The 22,956-nt window shown below is 38.8% G+C and overlaps 1 protein-coding gene across 7 annotated transcripts in view; it reads right to left on the bottom strand.

Annotated features, from left to right (window-relative positions):
- The window catches only part of TBC1D9 (TBC1 domain family member 9), a 55,210-nt gene that overhangs the window by 19,306 nt on the left and 12,948 nt on the right, over window positions 1–22,956 (bottom strand). For all 7 annotated transcript variants that reach the window (XM_037397231.1, XM_037397222.1, XM_037397213.1 and 4 more), the window contains exons 2-10: window positions 20,328–20,438; window positions 13,579–13,697; window positions 11,700–11,928; window positions 10,416–10,677; window positions 9,052–9,259; window positions 6,102–6,308; window positions 4,122–4,292; window positions 3,508–3,658; window positions 1,763–1,977 (exon numbers count right to left, since the gene is read on the bottom strand). In XM_037397231.1, coding sequence (XP_037253128.1) covers window positions 1,763–1,977; window positions 3,508–3,658; window positions 4,122–4,292; window positions 6,102–6,308; window positions 9,052–9,259; window positions 10,416–10,677; window positions 11,700–11,928; window positions 13,579–13,697; window positions 20,328–20,438 — 1,673 coding nt within the window. The remainder of the gene's footprint in view (window positions 1–1,762; window positions 1,978–3,507; window positions 3,659–4,121; window positions 4,293–6,101; window positions 6,309–9,051; window positions 9,260–10,415; window positions 10,678–11,699; window positions 11,929–13,578; window positions 13,698–20,327; window positions 20,439–22,956) is intronic.

Genomic DNA, 22,956 nt, shown 5'->3' with positions numbered 1-22,956 from the left:
CCAGTGCGCAAAGGAAGGCTTAAGAAAGCCTCAAACAGCTGATGAAAAATTGTCAGCGTGTTGGTTTTTTAAAAAGGAAAAAGTAAATCAATATTTTTTTCATAATCAAGGGCCTACTCAGGTGTGCAAGCATCTAGTTACACTGCTATTGATATTCTGCCAATAGGTGCTCTGGGGAACCGGGGTCTGATGCAGACAAAGTGTGTCCTACAGCACTACCGATGGCCGCGGCTGCACCATCCCTTGCAGAGGCAGTCTGCACTCCCCGTGCTTTATGCTCCTACAAAAAGGTCAAGACAGCATCTGAGAATGCAGGCAAATGCCTATAAGTGTCAGCCGTGAACAACCAGAGCATAGCGAAACAGAAGTCTCTTCTGTTGCTTACTCTCCACGTTTGATTGTGTACCTGACAGTTTTTTATGGCCTGTTCCGCTCCATTTCAAATATCACAGCATCGTGCAATGACCTCTGAATTGTTTGCTTACAACCTTTGACTAGACCTCCGTTAGTCTGAAGAAATGAAGTATTTCAGCACCATTTTCTTCTCAGTTTGCCTTCTAAGGAATTAGCTACTCATTTCAGATCCTGTAACATTTTAAGACTCCAGTCTGATCATTATCTGTTTGAAACAGCAACTAAGGTTTCAACTGAAACTCAGAACAACGCTACAACTCTGTCGAAGTCTATGCTACTCCTTTTTATCTTGTCTACCAATGTATTAAATACTTCAGTGCCTGATTTCTCACTGTAACTGTGCGTGAGCATTCGGAATGCCACGAACCAAGGCCCAAGGCTATTAAAAATTACTGTGACAGCTGCAAGAAACAGAATCACAGTGTCCTTCTGAACAGCGTCACTGTTCCTCTGTTAAACAACCTTTACAAAAAGCTATTGTGGCTATTACTTAATATTACATTTGTTATTAAATAATTTATTATGGTATCTGTTAGAGTTGCTTGTACTTTCACTTACTCATGTTGTAACTAGGAGTCTTCACAGTCAGACATTAATCAGGCTTCTTAATACTCATGAATTCAAGCTTCCTTTTTGCAAAAATAGGTAGCAAGACCAAAAAATAACCCACAGGGGCCCAGGCGGTAAGTCAAAGTTACATCGCAAGAAGGAATGACTTGCACCCAGAAAATGCAGTGATCTGAATCACAGGCACAAGAACTTCAAAATCATACACTGGTTAGCATTAACTCTACTGATACACGGTTGTGATGCACAGTGATAAGATATCTTCTAGGGTGCTTTATTTTATTTTATTTAGTTTTAGCTTATTTTTGAATGATTTAATGACATCATTGAAAAAAAGTAAAGTTGGTTCTGGAGGGTTATTACAGCTAATACACTGAATAAGTAGGTAAAAATTTAAGGCTGAACAATAAAAGTTTGTTGTTGGTTTGTTTTTATTTTTTACTTAAAAGAAAAGAACGCTTCTTCAGGGTCCATTTGTCATTTTCTGTAGATGCACATCAGGACAGCTCTATTATCCTCTGTCCGTTCTCTAGGTTATGGGCAGAAAATATGCTTACAGAAAACTATGCACACCTCAGCATGTGCTGCTAATACTTCTGTTAGAGTAGGTCCTTGTGTCAAATCCCTCTGAACTCAGCATTACCGTAATTCTGCGGCACTGAGGCTTTACCTCACACACAGCATTATACATGTATTGTACTTTACACAGCCAAATGCTTGTCTACATGACTGAAGAAATAAGCATAAGGAAACTGACAGAGTGCCAAGGCATTTCAATTACCTGACAATATCCTATGTTTGGATTTCTAAAAGCATAAGCTGTCAAGACTCTCCTTAGAGCAGCAATACCCATCTCGTTCTGGAATGCAGGGTGTTCTGGAAGGGAGCGGTGCAGATCCCTCTCTATCTCTTCTGTAGCAAGATTATACCTTCCCATTGATTTCTCCACTAGGTCCTCATAATAGCCGGGATGAGTGGCCATTTCATTAATGGCTCCTGAGAGCGGGAGAACAGTATTAAAACAAGAAGAAAAAAAGCAAGGGTTAGCAGATACAGTATCTCAGCACTACGATCTTCTGCTACCCTTTCATCTTGAATGTCACCAACAAGAACTTTGAAAAAAAAAAAAGATATGAAATGTTATTTTTGTAAAGGTGATAAAAACCACAAAGGATGTACTTAGGTGACTGAGGTATAACCCCTTCTTGTCTTCTCCTCTACAGGCATTTTATAATGAGGTTGAAAAGGAAGAAGATAAGCATCTCCCTCAGCTGGAACAAACCAGCTATGCAGTCACATGGTATCATGAGCTCTCTCTGCAGCTGGCTGTGGGTTTGACTATCCTAAATAACTCAAAACATGCCTCTGAGAAAGCTACATGCCCCGAGGAAGAAGTAAATTAATGCTTGGTTGCAGAAAGTATGGTATGTCAGCCAAAACAAGAGACAGGAACTCCTGAGCTCTATTCCAGCTTCTGAAAATGACTGTCATCTTGGGTAGAGCACTTAGGCTGTCTTAGGGATACTATTGCATGCTCACAGAGTGGCTAGGAGATTTCACTGCTGACTTTAGAGCTTCTCTGGAAATGAAAATCTCAGCAGTGAAGGAAATCAAGCATCAGTAGCACAAAGTAATGCACGTGGAAGGTACTAATCATACATAGACCATGAAAATCAGTCCAAACTAGCTATTAATCACACACAGGACAGATCTCTGCATTCCTGTGTATATTGTCTGAAAACATTTGTTTAATGCCCAACAGCAAAGAGAAGATGTACAAAATTAAGCACTGTTAGGGAAGAAACAGAAAAACCAGAAAGCATCATTAGATCACCACGTAAAGTCCTTGGTTTGCTCATATGGAGTGGGTACCTGTGGTAACTATCTGGGGAGGGGCAGAGCTACAGGTGGCATACAGTAAGTGAAAGGTTATGAAGAAAGCCTGAGGTATGGACTGATTTCCATATGACTAGTAGCAAAACGAATAAAATTCTTCAACTTTGGAAAAAGTTTAAGGGGACATAGATCTAAAGAATTCTTCATGGTAGATGGAAGATGGACAGAAATATTTTCTCACCATTTTTCACATACTGAGGGCACCTAATAAAATGGTCGAGTAACTTTTTGTTACTATTATTAAAAAACAAACAAACAAAAACCATAGCGGTTCCACGCAACATGCTTAAGCTTTGGAATTCCTTGCAACAACTTGCTGTGAAAGCCAAAAGCTTAATTGGATTCAGAAATTATTAAATAAATGGGAAGTAGGCCTGCTGGTGGTTGTCGAAGCCCCTAGACTGCTGACTGTTGGTAACATTCTTCCCTAATTATTAGAGCCTGTTTGAAAAAGGGTATTTACTGGTCTAAACAGAACTCCTGTCTAAACCAGTGTGGTGCCTGCTAACAATCGCAGCCTTACTTGCTCCAAATATTTTTAGATGCTTATGATCTGCACCTTTAAATATCTTTGAAATCCTTTCTTCCCTCACACTTTTGCTTGTACCCCACATTCAAATGAATACCTACCTGAAAACAGTAGCCAAAGTTCCCCTCTCATGCTTTCTGGAATGCCCTTCAGCACAAGGTCTCTGGTTTTCTCTGTACGATACATACAGACCCCCTGGCCATATTCAGCAAAGTGAATCTTCCAGGCCTGTTCCTTCAAAAACTCTTTTGCCTACAAGCAAAGAAAGGCAGGTATAAAGATGCAGCTTCTCTTTCTAACACTCTGCCCCACTGAAATGCTAACTGCTAAAAAGCTGCAACATCCTAACTTTCCAAGCAAGCAAGAAATAACTTGGCTACAATCAAATTCTTTTCTTAATGGGCTGCCTCCTCCCATTTCTTAGTTTTTATGCCAGCAGACCTTGCTGTTAAAAGAATATTGTTGAAGCAGTTGTACTTAAGAGCAGGCATACAGCCTTTCCTTGATTTACATCCAACTTTGCTTTTTAAACATAGTGCAGTTGGTTTTGTTGGTAAAATGGCAGCATGTTTAACACTTTATTTCTGTGAAAAATACTGCCTCTTAACTGTCTGTGGCAGAACGAAACTCTTCTGGGCCAGAAACATGGATTTTAAAGAAAACATAATTTAACAACTTTTTCCGGTCAGGTACAGCACTCTGAAGTGTATTTTACCAGCTTGGGATTGAACTCCTCAGGCGACCTTCGCCTATACATTGTCATTAAAGCTTGGGTTGCTGTTGGAATGCCATTGTCATTGAGATTGAACTGGCGTTCTCCCTCCGACTCAGAGCTGAGGCTTTTATGAGGACTGGCAGAAATTAAACTACTCGATCTTGTGAACACCTGTAGAAAGCAGTCACAAGCAATAGAGACATGGAGCTGAGCCAGCATCTGGACTTTTTACTTCATTTTACTTCAGAATTATTACATGCCAACGGCTAACAAAAACTGAGCAAATTCAGTCACCCAGGTACTTTCACAGGCTGAGCATATGACAGCGGAAATTAAACCAGTATAGATGAATGAAATTGTTTCCAGTTTCTCAACAGCTACCCCACCCCCCTAAAAAAAAAAAAAAAAAGTAATCAAATTATGTAATTACAATTGCTAAGGTAGCGTTAACTTTAAGTAGTTCTGGGCAATTAAATCAGCTCCCTTGGTCTCCAGTCAACATCACAGGATTGTTGACTCCCCAGATGGCTCCTTGACCATCCAGAATATCAGACTTATATAAAATACGTATTTATGTATGTGTGCGTACACATACACACATGCCTTTGTATATATGTTCATATAGACATACATTAAAAAAAGTTTGCTTTCCCACTTAAAAAAATGTCCTATAGAAAATTCAACGCTGTCAGATTGTGATTTGGAAGAAAAATATTTTGAAGAGAAAGGATTTTCTGACTTCTCAAGCAACTTTGAAAATTTATCACAGGATGATCTCATATAGCAGTTCACACCAAATGCCTGAAATTTAAATGCATGTCTACCTATGTAGTTTTATTACTAAATATAATAATAATGCTGGCAATTATTAATTTGTGTTTCTAGTTCAATGGGTAGAATATGTAGATCCATTAAGGGCAAAAGGCAAGACAAAGTTTCGGCATTATACAGATATGCAATATATGCCCTGGTATACAAGTACAACACACTAATTACACCTCACCATTCACAAAGTAAAAAAAAATAATCTTACTTTTAAGATTTACATGGCAAACAGGGTAGGGCTACTCAGCACAGTACTAAGGTATGGCTTGGTACAACCTTGGGATGTGAGATCACCTACATAAAACCAAAATGATACACTACAAAACCCTTTTCTGCTTTGAGACCTGATCTGCTAAACTTTGCTGGGTTTAACAGATCAGACAAGGTTGCGATATGAAGCACCTAAATTTCATACATAAAATCTAGGAATTCAGTAGAAGCCTTTATATTCAAAGTGTCTGAGAAACATTTACCTAGTCATAATCTTTTAAGAACCATTTACTTTGCATAGATAAATAGGGAGGTGGTTCAGAATAGGGCCATCTGATGTCCAGGACAGATTTATTTGCTTTCAGGGTTTTTTTGAGTGTGTTTTTTGTTGTTGTTGGTTGGCTGGTTTTTTGTTAGTTCAAACGTTCCAAAATTTGCTAGCAGTGCACATGCAAACTTGCTCAGCTCAGACATCGTTTTCTGAAGAATCAAAGGATGAGATTTAGCAGCTAAAGTCTTCTATAAGAAGTTTCATATCAACTGATTATTTCTTCAAATTTTCGAAATTCCACAATTACATTTTGACTTGGACAAATTGATAGATATTAAACAGTATTATTCATTTAACCAGTTAGTTAACTATGACAGTTTCCCACAAAATTACTGTAATTTCACAACGTGGCAGCAGGAGTTAGAGGCGCTCTTCCACAGCAATAGTGATTTCTCTTAGGTCTAACATGGAAAGAACAGATATCCTAATCCTCACATTTTAACTGTTCAGCCTAAGGAAGCTAAAGGCATTAACACAAAAGACATTAACAGAAAACATTTCTGTGTACAAAGGTTTAGCTTTACATAAACTTAAAGGGTTTTCCTGGCTTCTCTCTCTCCATACACCAGTTAAAATCCCTTCTTCTAGTAAACGATTCATGTTGCTCCACATACCTCATCATCTGAGCTGATATAGCTTCCAGAAATATTTTTTTCCAAGTATATTTTTGAAGTGGTTTGTTGCAGGAAGTCTGAGATCCTCTGTACAAGAAAGTCTCTGTCTTTCAAGTTGGCAAAGAGAAATGTCATTCTGTTTTTCGTGCTGATTGATAATGGGCTAGGCAACACACTGGAGCTGTCTGCCTTTTCCACTATTGTCACCTAAGGAGAAACAGTAGCTACAGCTTAAGACCTTTCATTAATCAAGTTGCTTAGTCTAAGAAAGAATCTCAACACAATAAACCCACACCCCTTCCTCCTTCTATTGGATCACTATGGACATCCCTCTGCAGGAAAACAGGATTTGGACGCAAGGACTCACAAGTCTGAAAGATGAAGGCTGACATCCCTCAAAGAGCTGGCTTCAGTACATTCTCCAGTAAAACTCCTTTGAGCTACTTAGTTTATTTTCCTCAGGCTTTATTTTAAAAGAATCAGTAAAACAAAATTTCTTCTGTGGGATGCAGATCTATGGGCTTTCTTGTAGGACCTTCAAATCCCTCTCCTGCTCCCCAACACCAGCACAGGCTGAACCAACAGAGACTTTTGCTTACTTTTTATTGCCAGTATATGTGAACAAGCCATTTTTGGGACAACGCTCCTGTTCTGCTATACTGTAGTGGCATACTGTGATAACAACCGTCATTGCAACTGTATTTTCACAGTACATAGAAACCTGCAACAAAGGGAAATGAACCCCATGTCTTTCCTTACAAAGGAAAACATCTAACCGTGTGAAGTGGTTTCTGTTTGGCCTTCAGTTGTTAGTGAAATTGTCACTAATCTAACTGAACTCCAACGTGTAAACAGTACTCACACCGTAATCTAGTGAGTACAGGGCATCAGTTCCCCGAGCTTTTGGTAAAGCGTATCAGTACAAAGAGATTTTAGGGTTAAGTCATACACTGTGGGTGAATTATGTAACAGCTGTGTGTTATACATTACCAATTATTAGCCTTAAATAAAAAAATCAAGTCTGTGCAGTTCATACATTGAACAAAACAGAAATCACAACCATAAGTACTTCTAACCAGTGCTTTTATGACTTTAAATAATTCTCTAGGTAATGAAAACCGTCTTACTGCCTTCAGGCTAGAAGAGGGCACATTTCAGTTTATTAGGACCTTTAATTTTGCTTTTGCTTTTTTTTAACTTTTTTAAAAATAGTAATCAGCGGTAAGGCATTAGTGCTATAATATTAATAACTCTTTAGCTAAAAGGATAGGATAACCATTTTTCACACAACATTTTCTTTGAAGATATATTTGAAGACTGCAATGCACAGCTCAGGTGATAAACCACTTCTCTGTCCTTCCAACTTCCTCTTATGTGTCTGTTAACTGCAAATCTATTAGTTATTAATTTACTTAAAGCACCTTCACTGACAGCATATTGAAAATAGCTAAAAGGTGTTCCTATGTAATTTTTCTGTTCCACTCTAAAACTGCTTGAGCGTTATCAGCACAAAAGACAAGTTTGAGAGGCACAGGGCAGACATTGTGGTAGTCAGCATGCTCTGCTGTCATGAGAGCTGGCATCCACTTATTTCCTATTCAAGCAGAGACGTGCACATATCTATAGTGCTGATCTCGGAGACTGCACCTACTGGGTGCAGTGAGCAGTGCGGTCAGCCACTGAAAAGCGTCTCTTCCGATCATAATTTCTGAATTGATGCTTTGTTATTGTCTCATCTGTCAAAACATTTCCAGGATATCAGAATACTGGAATTAGGTTAGGGTCTGGCCCAAAGCTTTAATTAAATAGGAAGCTTCCTTTTAATTATTAAGAGTACTGATCAGTTGTTCTGAGGACTGGTGCTACCCAGTGTGTTACTGTTCTCCTTGCTGGTGCTGAGAGTTCACACAAAAGCACTCATCCCTTCAGCTATTTCTTTCTCTTAAAGCTTTAGAGCTGTTTTGAATCCCATGCTGCTGCAGCTGTGGTTATCAAAAGCAGTTGCTAAATATGCATCCAGGAAAAGAGGTCTTGTTAAATACACTTTGTTCTCCTCCTCCACTTTACCTGGAGGACTGTCGTTGCCTTGGCGTTCCAGACAAACAGTGCAACCATAATCTAATGTCTCTTCTCAAATAACCAAAGTCATTGCAACACACTGTGGAGAAGCTGTACTTCAAAGTTACCAAACAAAGACCATTTGTTTTTACTCTTGATGATTTGTGGGGGAAAACAGTGCCTTGAAATACTCCACAGTTCTTCAGTCAAGCCAAACTGTCCTTGGTTACATCAGCTTTGCTACTATTTCCAAGACTTACTTTACACATTTTTCCATGAACCCACAAATCAAGTCAATCAAAAAACCTCCCCAACATAATTTTTTTTTACTGCATCAGTCTTAAATACTGTTTACTGAATACATGTTTTAAGCAGCCAGCTTTAAAAAAGGGAAGCACACCAACTTGTAAAATGCTGACAAATGTTTTCCATACACAGGAATAAATGGTTGCAAGTCTGTATGAAAAGAAAATTCCAATCTTTAGGATTATGAATCTTTTCTTACATTTGACAAAAGCAAATTTTATCTGACAGATTCTTTAATAGAAGGTCCACTCATTAGTCTAGGAAGTTTTATCGTCTGTGCCTCCCTGTGAGGCACAAAAATCATACCATGGGGCTGTAAATCAGAATATAAGTTACAGAAGAGGAAGGACTCATAAGGGTTGTAAAAACTGACAGAGAAAGCTCCCTGTGAATTTTAGTAGTAGGAACTTTGAACTAAGACACACAGTCATTAAATATTACTTAGAAAAAATCAGAATAGTACGCTCACAAGAGATTAAAGGGATGAAAAGAGGCTTTCCTCCAATGAGAAAAACATCAAAGCTAGAATGCAATTTCCAACAGGATATTGCCTTATTATTTGCCCTGTAAATTTACAAATACTTACCTCTCGAAGAGGGATAATAAGGCTGCACAAGTTCTCGTCTTTACTAGTAAAGCAAATGTAGTTTGTAGAGACAAACATCTGACCCAAAATATGCATTTTGTTGAATGGAGTCCAGAGAGTACAGTCTGTGTGTCCATCTAATTTCTCATCCTTGGGAAGTCGGAACAATGCACGGTATCGCTCACTCTTTGCTCTGGCATCAAGATCCCTAAAAAAACCCCAAAAAACACATCACAGAAAGCTTTTCTTGTTTTAAGAAATACATAATACATTTTAAGATACAGTTTACAGAAATCATTGCAAGCTACCTGCAACATACAACTCAGTTAAACACTGGGTGTACAGCAAAACAGTGGAAACAGTTTGCATATAGGGGATGTGTAGTCTTCGCTGCTGGAAGATTCTAAAACTACTTGAAAAAAAATCTGCCATGAATGACAGATACATCGATTGTGATTTCTCGGAGAAGACAGGCTGGATCATCTTTTCATATTCAGTCCTACTTTCTGTGAATATATACAGTGAATCCATTTATTATTAAATAACACATGACTCCGTTCAATACTACACCAAAAATGCTTCTTTGAGGCTTATTTATTAACATGATGGAATCCTCGAGGCTAGAGTTTGTTAACAATTTCAAGACTTAGTGTTGATAATGCATTCAGTGCAAAACACTGAACAGTTAGAAAGACAAATCTAAGTGACATAACGCATGTCAGGTGTCACTAAGTAATGAAAAATCAAAAGCAGCACTGGTTACAATTCCGTATGTTCACATGATCAACATAAATAATGAAAAAATTAACAAGAAACTATCAAATCGCAGTATGGTATCTATAAAGGAAGCAGAAACACTTTCCAGATAATTTTTCAGCGCTTACAAAAAATGACATAAAATTCTCTCTCTGTTACCTAAAGTAAGTTCTAGATAAAATTCATCACCTAGCGTAATTTTTCAATTCCCGTTATAGGGCCAAGTATGCATGTTAGACGCATGTCTTAATAACACTTCAATCGCTTTGCTACCTTCCCCTGGTAACATAAAAGGGCCTTACAACAGATACCTAATGCAGCCAGTGTCAAGAGATATGTTAATGAGCTTCTGAACAAATGAGAATTTGGCTCAAATATGTTTCTTTTATTTTTGTAACACACTCGTATTCAAATGTTTTCCCTTTCTTATTTCAAACAGGAAACCAAGTAATCATATTTAAAGAATTATTCACATTTTGCCACTGCTGGAATCAATCATTCCTTTTGGAGTAACAATAAATGGCAGCAATATTAAAAAACTTTCAGATAAAATCCTGCGAGTAAAAGGACTGAGGAGAAATAAATAACTGAGAACCAGTGCTACCTACCGTTTTAGTGCAGATACTTTTTTGGGTGATTTCTTTTTCAGTTTGGGTAATGACCTATCTTGTTCAAATCCCTCATTGTCCAAAAGCTGTCGCATAGCTATATTGGCAAGCTGTTCCATGAGTTTAAAGGTCTCACTGATATTAAGGAATACTGAGAAGAAATGTTCACTTGACCTTGTGCTCACTTTGATCATATCAGGGAAGAGCAGTGTTGCATTCTTCTCAAGTTGAGTGATATCGACCCAGCGGATAACTAACTTTGCTGAACAGATAAAAAAAAATAAATTCAGTACAAAAATCAGCATATTCAAAACCATTTACCTTCCTCTTCCTATAAAATGTATTCAGCTGAAATTTTCTTGCATCTTGAAAAGCAGGGAGAGCATAAATAGACCCAGCTTGTACAAACAAACTATGATCACCTGACAAACAGCAAACAGCAGAGTTTAAATATCCTTTACTTCTGTGCAGGACACTACACAAAAGCATTACAAAGCTAGGAGGGCTAACATAACCTGTCATTGCCACAGCATGCACTCAGACTCTGATGCCCTCTTTTCCTGTGGAAGCAAAGACACATAGTCTAAACACATCAGACAGGCTTACGTTAAAAATTTCACATATTACAGTAATGGCAAAACCTTGCCTCTTCTTCCAACACTGCTACGGGTTAGGATATTGTCCTTAAAACAGGGACTAAATCTACATTTATTTTTGTCAAAATAAAAAAAAAAGCAAAAAAAAAAAGCAGCAAGCAGCCAGTCATTCATTAGGGTATGCCTACACAGCTAAACAGAAAGACTTGGGATTGCTCCACACAGCTTAGAATTAACTCCCTCTGGAGCAGACTGCATCCACACTGTAGTTTTTGATCCTGGGTCTGCTCTGAACCCTTTGTGATGCTCTGGTGTTGTACAAGAAATAAATGTAGTATTTGAGGTTGCAAAATCTGCCAGAGTAGTACTGGAGGACTGTGTAAGAGCAGAAGTCATCAAAACTGGTGTGATTTCATCCCTATTCCCTTTTGGACACAGTCCCTGAAGTGAACATGCATCTAAACTATGCCCAAGTATTGTTTTACAGAGAACTACTCTAAGAAACACAAACCAAACGAGGGAACAAGCACACAGTCTGGCAGCATGACAGTCAGGAAACTGCCCCCTGCTCCTCTTTTCCTCAGCAACGTCTTTGCACCCCCAATGGTTCAGCAGGTGAACAGTAACAAACTACAGATTTCCTAACAGTTCTTAGATGCACAGACCACCACTCCACTGTAAAACGTACCTTCCCTGCCCATGAGGAAAGAGTAAAAGCAAAGGTGATTAATGCTGAGATACACCCAGCCCTGACGGGGAACCTTCCCCTTCCAGTAACTGCAGGAATAGTAGTTCACTAATTTCTCTTCTTCCGGCATCCCAAAGAGCTTGTGAAATTTTACTATGGCTTCCTTAAATTTTTCTGTATCGTCATCCTCCTTGATGCCATTGATTTTGTTGTACTCAGCGATGATGCCCTAGTAGGGAGTGAAAGAAGCACACAGCAGGTTAGTTGCCATGGGGTATCAGATATCCTTATCACCACTGTTGTCTGGGCCGGAGGCCACAACAGCTACTGCAATGTCAAGAGTCTTTTGCTTATGTCTCATGCTTCTGCTCATTCTTTTGCTTATATATTTATTTACTTTATTCAAGTCTTTCTGATGTCCTTGCTCCCTAGCGGGCCTATGTCAAAAGCAACCAAAGACCAACCACTTGCCAGTACCCTGTTATTAACTAGCCTATCTCAAATACTCCTAACAACCTTGTAAAGCACCTATGAATTGTAATATTTTCACCTTCCAAGAAAACATGCTCCCTGAGGAGACAGGGATAGGATTTAACCAGAAAAATTTCTTTAAAAAAGCAAGAAAAAAGGATCTGTTACTCATTAGGGGAAATATCAAACAACTTTTATGACCCCTCCTAGTGGACCTCGAGCAAAAGAGAAAAGCAAGAGGAAAAAAGGAAATCTCCTGTTAGATTAACTGGCAGGATGGAAAAATCATTCACTTTCAGGTGCAGAAGACCATCATCAAATTTCAAGTGGCAGCAGTCTGGTGAAAAGCTGCTTTTTGATGCCTCAAAGACCACGGTACTTTTCCTTCTGTTCTATACTGAAGTTCTGGTCTATTCGCTTATTTTCCCCGGTTTCTTTTATGCCTCTTCTCTATTGCCTTCTGTATTAAAGTTATAAAAAGGATAGTGACTTCTTGCCTTCAGATTGCTCATTATTTACATGGAAAGCAGAGTATAAGACAGCAAACCATCATTCACATTAAGTATTTGTCCAACCCTAAAAAAATAACAATTTCCTTAAATTGTCACAAGACAGATGTCTTCTCGTAGAAAGTGTTTCCATGATCATCTATGGCCCTCATACCTGATTCACCAGTAAAACACAACCAGGGATTAGGACAGTTGGCTTACTACATGAAATGTTAAAAAGAGGAATGAGACAAAGCCAGTGCTGAGAATACACAGCAAGCAAGTACAGTAATATTGCTTACAATTAATCTCCTACCAAAATATTTATTTTTAGGTAATTCTTAGTGTGGATAAAGTACTTTTTACCAGTATAGCTACTATCTCTCCTATAAGGAAAAAAGTAATTCGGGTAAAACTGACCAAAAAAAACCCCCCAACTCCAAAAAACCAACCAACCAACCCATTTAACCAGTAACTCCTAACACCTATATGAATTGTAAATGCCAACACTACAGATTTAACTACATAGAAGAGGGTAAGGAGACATTATACGATGAGTGTGTGGAAAAAAATATAAATAATTAAAGCTTTGCACTGGAAAAGCAGTTACATAGAAAGCTGTCAAAGTTTAAAACAGAAGCAACAGTGCAATTAATTTTAGAACATACAATGTTTGAAGCCCTGCCTATAGTTTTTATGTATCTACATATATTTTAAATACACTGCTATAGTTATTTATGTGCACTAATCCCAGTTTCCCTAATTTTTACACACATGCTGTTACTTAGAATGTGGCTTTCCTTCAAAAAAGGTGGAGCAGCCTGGAGACTATCAGGTCAAACTTGTTTAGAATTCACATCAGTTTTCCTTTCACAGTCACATTTATCATTAACAACATTAATAATAACATATTTAACTACCTGTATTTTTCCTCTGACAAATGTATTTATGTCATTCTCATTTTCAAAGATTGAAAGAGTTTGCAACAAATTCTGTTCAAGCCATTCCCAGTGTTCAGTGATTTCCTTCCTTGAGCAACCTGTATATAAAAAAAACACCCCAAAAGTCACAAAATAAATAATTCATGTCAATGTCCTCTTAATAATGAGCAAAAGACTAATAAGACTCGCCAGTAACTGGAGATGCAATATTTCACCAGGTGCTGTGTCCCTGGAAATTCCAAAATTTTCTCCCATAGTCTTTGATTTCATAATAAATAGGTAGCAAACTTCAAGATTATTCTGTGAGAAGCACAAGCTACTTATGTCAGTATCATGAACAAGAATCCCCTCACTTAGAATTCTAACAATAACGACACCAAGCTGCCCAACGTCACATTAAAGAGTTAGCAAAGGTATTACCTGCATCTGATAGGAACTGACAAAAATACCCGACAGCTATATATTCCACCATTGTTCCCTAATTCTTCACCATTACATATATTTATAAATTATGAAACAATTATAAAATTCTGAGAGTAAAAGCTGAAAAGGATCATTTTCCTGACAAGCCTATTACAATGTCTCCTCCTCAAAAGAACAGTGCTGAAAGACCTTTAAGAAAGCTGTATCTTTTCAGGGGAAGAGGGTTGTCAGAGGTGGTTACTTTTAATGATGAAAAAATAAACCAAGCTTTGATGACCCTAGTTTGCTTAGGAGATTAAAAGGGCTCAAGTGACATATCTTTGATACTGAGGAATCAGCATACATGCAGTCTGTAAAGTGATACAGAAAAGCAATAAAAAAGCTTCTTGTACGAACTAGAGTTTAGATATGCAAATTTTTTGATTCTATTTTACTTGAGATTGATTGTAATAAATACAACTTCCATTTTGACCCCATTCTCAACATCTTGCAGAACAAAGTTGCTGGTGCCTTTCAGAATCTCTGTGCCCACTTTGAAGCAAGGATAATTCAAGCACTCACAAAAAATTGTTCCCCCCCCAAAAAGGATGTTGAGGGAATTACCGGGCCATTGAACACATTTTCAGAAAACAAACATTACATGTTCACACAGGAACACCTGTACCTGAAGCTTGATTAGAAGTACCCCAATCCAGGCACGAAACAGCATCAGTACTTTTCATCAAACCAGATTTGGCTCATTTTACTCAGAACTAGCAAATAAATGTACCTACCTGCTAACTAATGCCTACAGACCCCAACCAAGCGAAGGGGCTCATGTGAAGCCACCATTAGAAAAAGGCTGAATTGCAAGCTGTTGCTAATACCGGCTTCAGCTCCACTACAGGCACAAATTGTCACATGCCTGTGCGTAAGCGTTTCCATGGTTTGCAGAAGAATTCAATGCAACAATCTCAAACACATACCAAACAGTCGTTTTCCTTATTGTTCAGCTACAAATGATGGGGGAAAATATTCTTTCTACAGAATACGGTAAGAGCTTTACACAACTCCAATGAAAGCAACAGAATGCAAAATTCTGTGCAACTTCCATGGGAATTTAACAACTCTAGCTGTAGTATGGATACATAAATCATGTTGCAGAACAGCTTGCATATGTAACCAATATTTCAGAACCACAAGTGATTTCCACTGCTGCTTCTCCTTAAAACTACTGGATGCAACCAGAACTTTCTGGAACTCAGGAGGTGGTCTGAAGACTAATTTCTTCCTGGCTTTTACACTGCTGTCAAAAGCAATGATGAAATACATGAGCTATGTATATAAAACTAGACTATCATCAGAAAAATTCCTCGTCTCTTGAACAGCAGTGACAAGCAGGGCAGACACTATTATGATGAACTATTTCTTAAAGCTGTCTATTTCTTGTTTGCGGTTCATAAATTATTTTTCATCCTTCCTTATTAAGCAGCTTTGGTTGATTATTCTCAACCTGTAACAAACCACCTCATTGTTTCTGTTGCTGTTTCTCTCCACTATGTTACTGTTTACTCTCCCAGTCTCATCTACAGCAGATCATGCAATCAGGCCAAAACCCGCAACACAGTTCTCATCAATTTAACATCACAGTCATCTTTCTTTTTGCTTTGTTCACTCAGGATTAAAAACCACTTTTCCGGCAACGCTTTACACTACAGGTCTATTTTAACTCTGTTACTGGCAATTCTTTGCCTGTCTTGCATATTAGAAGCGTTCTCCGCTGTGCCATCATTGGCCTTTTAGGTAAATCAAGCAATACCTCTAACTCTCAGGGAAGGGAAAAAACATTTAACGCTGCACGTTGGAATACAGACCCTCAAGAGTGGCAGGAAATAAAAGGCAAAACGGCTGCAATGCGTAGAGTAGGCTACTAATCACTCCTTCCCTTCCTCTAAGTGGTACGCTCAGCTTATGGTATGCTCCATGTCTGAAACCGTGTAGTGCTGGCCAGCATCCCTGGCAGACCAAGCTATTCTCCTTGGCCTTCATGGAGGAAAGTAATAAATGTGTTAAACAGAAGCTGAGAGCTAAGGGAGGTCTAGACAGGAAAAGCTGGAAGGAGGAAGGATGCATGGTGCTGGAGAGAGGATGAGAAGGGCCAATTGCCTGGCAGGTGGGATGAAGTAACAGCATGAACAACACGGGAACGTCTCTGGGTGTCAAGGTTAGGTTTCTACCATCTGGGTTGGTTTGTCCAAGCTACGAGGTGAAGGTACAGAGGGAACGTGACCAAGTTCAGGACTAAGAAGAAAATTAAGAAGTCATATAAACATGCTTTCAAACACATTCAGAAGTATAATCTCAGTATTGTTTCAGTCAGTGCTTGAGGAACAGGAATGGCTTAACTTGAGATGTATGATGAGACTGTCACATCTGGTCTTTTCCTCCAAGTAGATACTTACCCGAGACGTTTATCTGTCAGCCTGAACTGCTGCCATTAACAGAATGCACTGCAAGAGAACCTGTAACACTTCAGAGAGCCTAAAATTGTTCTTGCAGGCTCAGGAGTGGACTGGCAAAACCTCAGTTTGTGCAGAAAGGGGGGAGAAAATAGCTACAGCTAGTAAACTCAACAGCATTCTAACAAAAGCTTGTAGCTTTGTTAACCAAAGCTCATGGGCTTTTGTGAAAACCTTTTACGAGGCATGTAATAAAATTTCAGTGTTGGTGCTTTAAAATAATCCATAATTCATTTTTTTAATCTGTAAAATACAGATTTAGAAACTTCTATGGAAATACATATAATTACCATTACCACAAAACCCCTACAGCAACGGTTCTAGACCTGATAAACACACAAAGCCACAGTAAGAATGACTGATTTTACAGGTGGAGAACGATCTAAAAAAGTTGTTCATTTCCAAACTGAAATTACATATGCCATCATTCTTCCCCCTAAATTGAGCACTAGCAGATTGGGGATGGACACTGACATGGGACACAGAAGGGCTATTGCAATATGCAAAGCTGATGACATACAACAGTTTGGATTCTTAGACCATTAGAAAATTAATATGCTTAAAACTGATCTTGAAAAGTTACCAAGAACATCTTTCCAGTATAGTTCAATAGACAGAACTCTAACCCAGAACATCTTCAACGCAACTCTGCACTGGAGAAAGAGCTCTTGACCAGCCTCCATTACAAAGCTAGAAAGCCTCAGATCTACCTGCTAGCATTCTCATACAGCCTAGGTCAGTAGAGTTAATACTCAAGAAAATTCACATTCAAAATTATTTATAAACAAATCTGGGGTCTAAACATAACTTAAGTCATTTTAGAGCAACCAAAACCCCTTGGATCGTTTTTTACCCTCTGAATAGTCTTGTACAGAACAAGACCTAATGTCACGCAGCATGAACGATCCAGGAAACAATCACATTTCTTCACGTCACTCCGTATAGCTACTTACTGAAGACAGAGATTATTGCTCTATGGAAGGCAGAGGACAATATGAAACATTTCTGTAAAACTAAGAGATTACAAGCACCAAATAACCAGCAGTCTACCCCTAGGGAACAGGGAGGGACAGCTGTACAATGTAGGACAAATCAGGCAGCCAAATCCCTTAGTAACCTGTATAATTGTAACACCCCTTACCAGTTCAGAAGGAATTGCTTTAGTTGCAAATTCATTAAAATAACCACAGCACAGAGCCTTAGGCAACACTGGGCTGCTCAGCTTCAAGGTTGCATAGATAAATAATTTGTTCTCTGTAAAATTTTACCTTCCTCTAAGACCCACACTATTCCCCTCAGGTGATGAGACTAAGCTAGTGTGGTCTCACAATCTAACAAAAATAACTAAGCCAACCTACCAGCTAGGTATTAGGAGACCAAAAAATTCAAGAAACACTTCACAAAATGGAAGCACAGATATATACATTAACTACTTTAGCAATTTCAGTTAGGGTTAAGATTTGTAACTGAAGATCACATTTATTAAAACTAGCTTAAATGTAATAAAACCTGCAATATTTGTCACAGAAGAGAAACAAAACCTTCATAGTTCAGCAGCAGTATAAATTTCTGCATTTGTTTATTCTGAGGCCATAACTCATCTGACTTCAATTTTGTGTCCTTTGTTATCTGAGAACACACATAGCAGGTATAAAATAATAGCAATTATCTACAGGTGTCATGCAAAAAAACTGCAAATGCACTTCAAGTCACAAGGCCCATTTCCAAAGTCTTAAAAATTCATTTCTGGATATCTGCACAGTGTCTTTCAAGAAACACTTTTATCAAGAGCTTTGTGATACATTATCTTCTTTGGAAGGAAGTCTGCAAATAGCAAGAAAATTTGTGCCCTCAGTTGCTCCCTTTCAAGTTTATGGGACAGAAATGCTTACTAATTGCTGTGCACTTATCTTTGGATGAAAGGAAAAAGTTATTGTACGTGTACTTCAAACCACCTCTGCTTGTGCACAAATAGTGTAAATAAACATACTGGCAAGTACTTCCACCATTCCTTCTCATGACTGAGATGCATGGAAAGCTGATATCCAAGGTCCCACTACTTATGGTTACAGTAGGGTAGCTGACAGTAAAAAGCAAGCAGTTAAATGAAGATTTGGAAACAACCTTCATAATACTGACAATTTCATTCGTATCTGTTTTTACTATTAGCCGTTGCTAAAGGCAAATTGCATTACACAATTTTTTTAAATCTTCAGTGAGTTGATACTAATAGGTGTAGAGGGAAAAGCAGCTGTTTAAATTGATGCCTTCTTTCAGGTCTGATAGCACCGAAAGTAGCAAGAAATAGTTCTGCTAAGATGAGCTATTAAAAAATTTTCTATTCAATTCAGAACATGACAGAGCTTTGATATCACCTTTGTCAGACACATAAATCATATGCTTATAAGAACAGAGCCTGCTTTGAACTGCTAAGATTATTCGATCTATGGCAAAGCTTCATCCATTCCTTCTCCTCTTCCCTTCGCAAGAGAGATTCGTCTGGAGGAAAAGTCATCCAAATAATCTAAATGTCAAATTTTACTGGGAGAATGGGCAGATGAGAGGGCACTCTTAGGCCAGAAGTAGTCCACAGCTTCATTAACTAGTATTTTTGAATGCCAGGGAGCGTTGGGAGTGCTGGAAGTCACCAGTCTACTAAAGAGATGACAGGCATGTATGCACTTCTCATTTGTCCTCTTCCTCAATTTTCTTTCAAACGAACAGAGTTCTGGCTGCTGCCTAAAACAGTGTTTGAAACTTTAGAGCTAAAAGAGTTGCATTCACAAGTTTCCATTTGCTAAGACTGAAAAGCAATACTATCATACTGAGGATCTGACCTTACAAGCTTGCCCAATTAAAGCTAAATAACCTCAACCTTCTGCATTCAGCTTCAGACACAATTTTCAGAGCCAGCAAACACAACCAGCATACTGTTTCATGCTACTTGCAATGGGTATCTGACCACAGAAATAAGCATTTAGTATTTACACCATCTGATGCATGCAAAAATCCTATTTAATGTACCAAAGTAACTGCATTGATTTCACCAACTACTATAATGACAGAAGAAACAGTCTTACAGTTATATCTGTCAAAGTTTGAGCCACGAAGACCAAAACTTTTCAGAGTTGTTGCATCTAGGTAAGAACATACTCATCTGTATTTAACTCTAACCTAGCTACCATCTTACTGAATTTCTGAGTACATCATATTTAGAAGGACAACACACTGCCTGAAATAAACGTTCAGGAGTTGGGCATCCCTGGGATCTAGATGGCATTTATCCTGAAGGAGACTGAACTCACTATCTAGGAAATGCCATACCAATATTCAGTACTCAGGTGAGACCTGGGGTTGCAAGTTTCCATTTCAAGGCAAGCCAGATGCCCCGTCTGGGTCATTTGGGGGCTATGACCCAGGTGCTCCTCCTACCATACTCTTTAGAGATACTCCATCACCCAGGAATGCTGTGCTTTAAAAGTACTGTAGGGAAGAGCCATGGGCATGGAGAAGAGCATGCAAGGAAGAGGGATGGATACTAGACTGCTTGTCTGGGAACATCTTTGGGAGATGAAGCATGGGATTTACTCAGTCATTGTGCATAACACACTCACACATGCTGGCATTCAAGGTCTGAATATTAGAACCTCTGGAGCTTCTTAGTTTAACCACTAGAGCAGGTTTTCATCCTGCCCCATTTATTTGTCCTGAAATGACCGTGCTCAGTAGGCAGGATGCTCTATTAGTTATGTGGAACAGTGTCCAGGAAGAATAAAAAAATCCACATGTCAGTATGTTTGTTCTTACCACAGGCGATAGTCCAATAGACCAAGGAGTCTGGTGCTTGGTAGAGGATTCGATATGGTGCCACTCTGGCACTGGAGTCCAGGACAACATCAAGAGTACCCACAAGGAGACCTATGGAACAGGAAATTCTGATAAATACACAATGATAGATCATCCAAGATCCCACAGGAAAGGGCTCCACAGTCATCTGTCCCCCCTCCTCCTCTTCCATTTCACCCTTCACAGCAAAATGCAGACCTATGTATTCATCCTCACACTTACTGCCTCATGTTGTGAAGAGGGAAAGTGACTCAACAGGGAAAAAGTCTTTGGTTTCAACAAGACTTCAACTCTTAAATATACATTGATTCCAGCATTGATAAAGGCAGATGAATTGAAGCAAAGCAGAAGGTAGCTGTTTTATAAAACCACATTTGAAAGTTATTTAGCTCTTTCCTGTTTCGTGTTGGAGCCCTGGGAAAAAAATAACCAAACCAAAACCCAACAATAACAACAAAAAAACCCACCACCGCAACACCAACAAAAAGCCCCAGACAATACACTCTAAAAGGGTTCAAAACTCAAAAGTCAGCTAGAAAAAACTAAGACTTGAAGCAAAAATAATTATGCTACTTAATGGTCTGATTCTCTAGGGTAGAAAGAATCAAAATGCCTAACAGTCAAGCTGTTTTCCAGCTAAAAGGATACTGATGAAAAACAAAGCCATACTGTTTTCCCGAAGTAGCTTTGAAAATTCTTTGCTACTGAGGGAGCCATCAACAGTTGCATACCAAATGCTACCAATAATCCCTAACTATACCTCCACAAACTCTAGATCCTATTTTTATAAGAAATCACACACAAAACTTTAACCCCCCCAAACCCTCTCCCCACAGGAAGCCCTATTTATTTTTAAAAGATGTAAAAGTTTTCCCCCTTTTCATCTCCACAAAGAATTTTCAACTTCCCTGCAGAGATGTCAGACACAAATTGTCATGTTGAAGTTCTCAGCAAATTCACATATTGAAAATAGATGGATGAACTTTCAAAGGTTTTCTTCCCCCACAAATATTTACTGGGGTAGAAATCAGGGGTTTGGTGTAAGAGATAAAATAAACAAACACACAAAAAAAAACCCATTCTAAAACACTCCTGTTAAAATTGTCTTCTCCTTTCAAGTGGCTGTTTTCATCTTTTACTGTCATAGTTTTATTAGTTCCTCATTCTGCACTGTCATAACTGGAATAGAAGACTGCTTCTCTCACTGCTCTTCTTTCAGATTTGCTTTATGCATCACAAATATATAAAAGCACTACCTGTTTTCCATCTCAGTAGATCCCTTAAATCCAAACTGAAACTAGTATTTGGAAATACCCCACCTATCAGTGGTTTCCCCCCCATTCTATGTTTTTTATTTGCACTTTATTTTATACAGATCTTCGCAGACCAGATCAAACGTAATCTCTTCCTGCCTGATGCATTAATATCCACCACTTTTTAATCCAAGAAATCTGAAATACATGGGAAACAAGGCTGAACACAACATCAGATTGATAACATTACAGAGCTATCTGCTGATACCAGGATACGAACACAAAATATCAATGTAAGATATCCCAGTGTTCATTAGTCTGACTAGCTTCAGTTGTTCCTACTGCCACCTTAAACCCCCACACCTCATGCATTTTGAATACTGGTGTACACGGACAAGCTGCCTCTGATCAATCCTCCATCAGACTTCCTAGATACAGCTTGACTCCTTTCAAACTCAGGAGACTGAAGTAGGTTATAATGTTCCTTTAAACGTCTTTTTTTTCTGTTAAAAATACTCTCCACTCTAGCTTCACAAAACCAGCATGGCCTTGGTCCAGAAAGCACATGTGTGCTTCAATCACAGGCAAAGATTCTCAGATGCTTAAAGCTGCTAGCAAGCTCAAGTACTGCTCAACCGGAGTGCAGACCAAGCCAGACACTACACTGGTTCATCACCTGGGCTTGCTGCAAGCATGTAGCAGAGCTTATGCCAAAGATTCTTCACGCTTTGCAGCCTCACATGTCTACTGACAGTACTAAATATGCACTAGGCATGACACAATATCTAAACAAACTTGTACGCTGGCCAAATGTAATCTTCTGTGAGGTACAAATACTGTTAAGTCCCTGCACTCTGTAAAAATATGCTTGTTACTCTCCTTCTGCTATATTTCCAAATCTGTTGGTGTGTGGGTGGTCCTGCCAACCAACTCTGCCACTAGCTCTAGGAGGACACCGCAGCTGTAAAAAATGGGATACACAGGTTAAGGTCAGGGCGACAGAACAAACCTACCAACTTGGGCTGACATCAGGCTATGAGGAGCTTCCCATCCTACCTTCTCCCTGAGATATGGGAGATGGGAGAGAAACATCCCCCTGTGCCACCAAATAGGAACAATGTAAGATAGAGCAGTATATTAAAGGAATGTGGAGAATATTGAAGAAAAAAAAAAAACCAAACAAAATCAGAAGAGACTAGCCAGCACTGAAACAACAAATGGGAGGTCGGTAAGGGAAAGAAAAGAAAAGAAAGAATACTTTCCACTGGTGCAGTAAGTAGGAGTTGCCCAGTGTCTTCTCACAATGCAAACAGGTTGTAGAAATACCCATGCAGTGG

Source organism: Falco rusticolus, chromosome 1 (assembly GCF_015220075.1).
Source record: "Falco rusticolus isolate bFalRus1 chromosome 1, bFalRus1.pri, whole genome shotgun sequence".
Lineage (NCBI taxonomy): Eukaryota > Metazoa > Chordata > Aves > Falconiformes > Falconidae > Falco > Falco rusticolus.
Note: the sequence above shows the minus strand (reverse complement) of the source record. Positions and strands in the feature narration are given on the sequence as shown.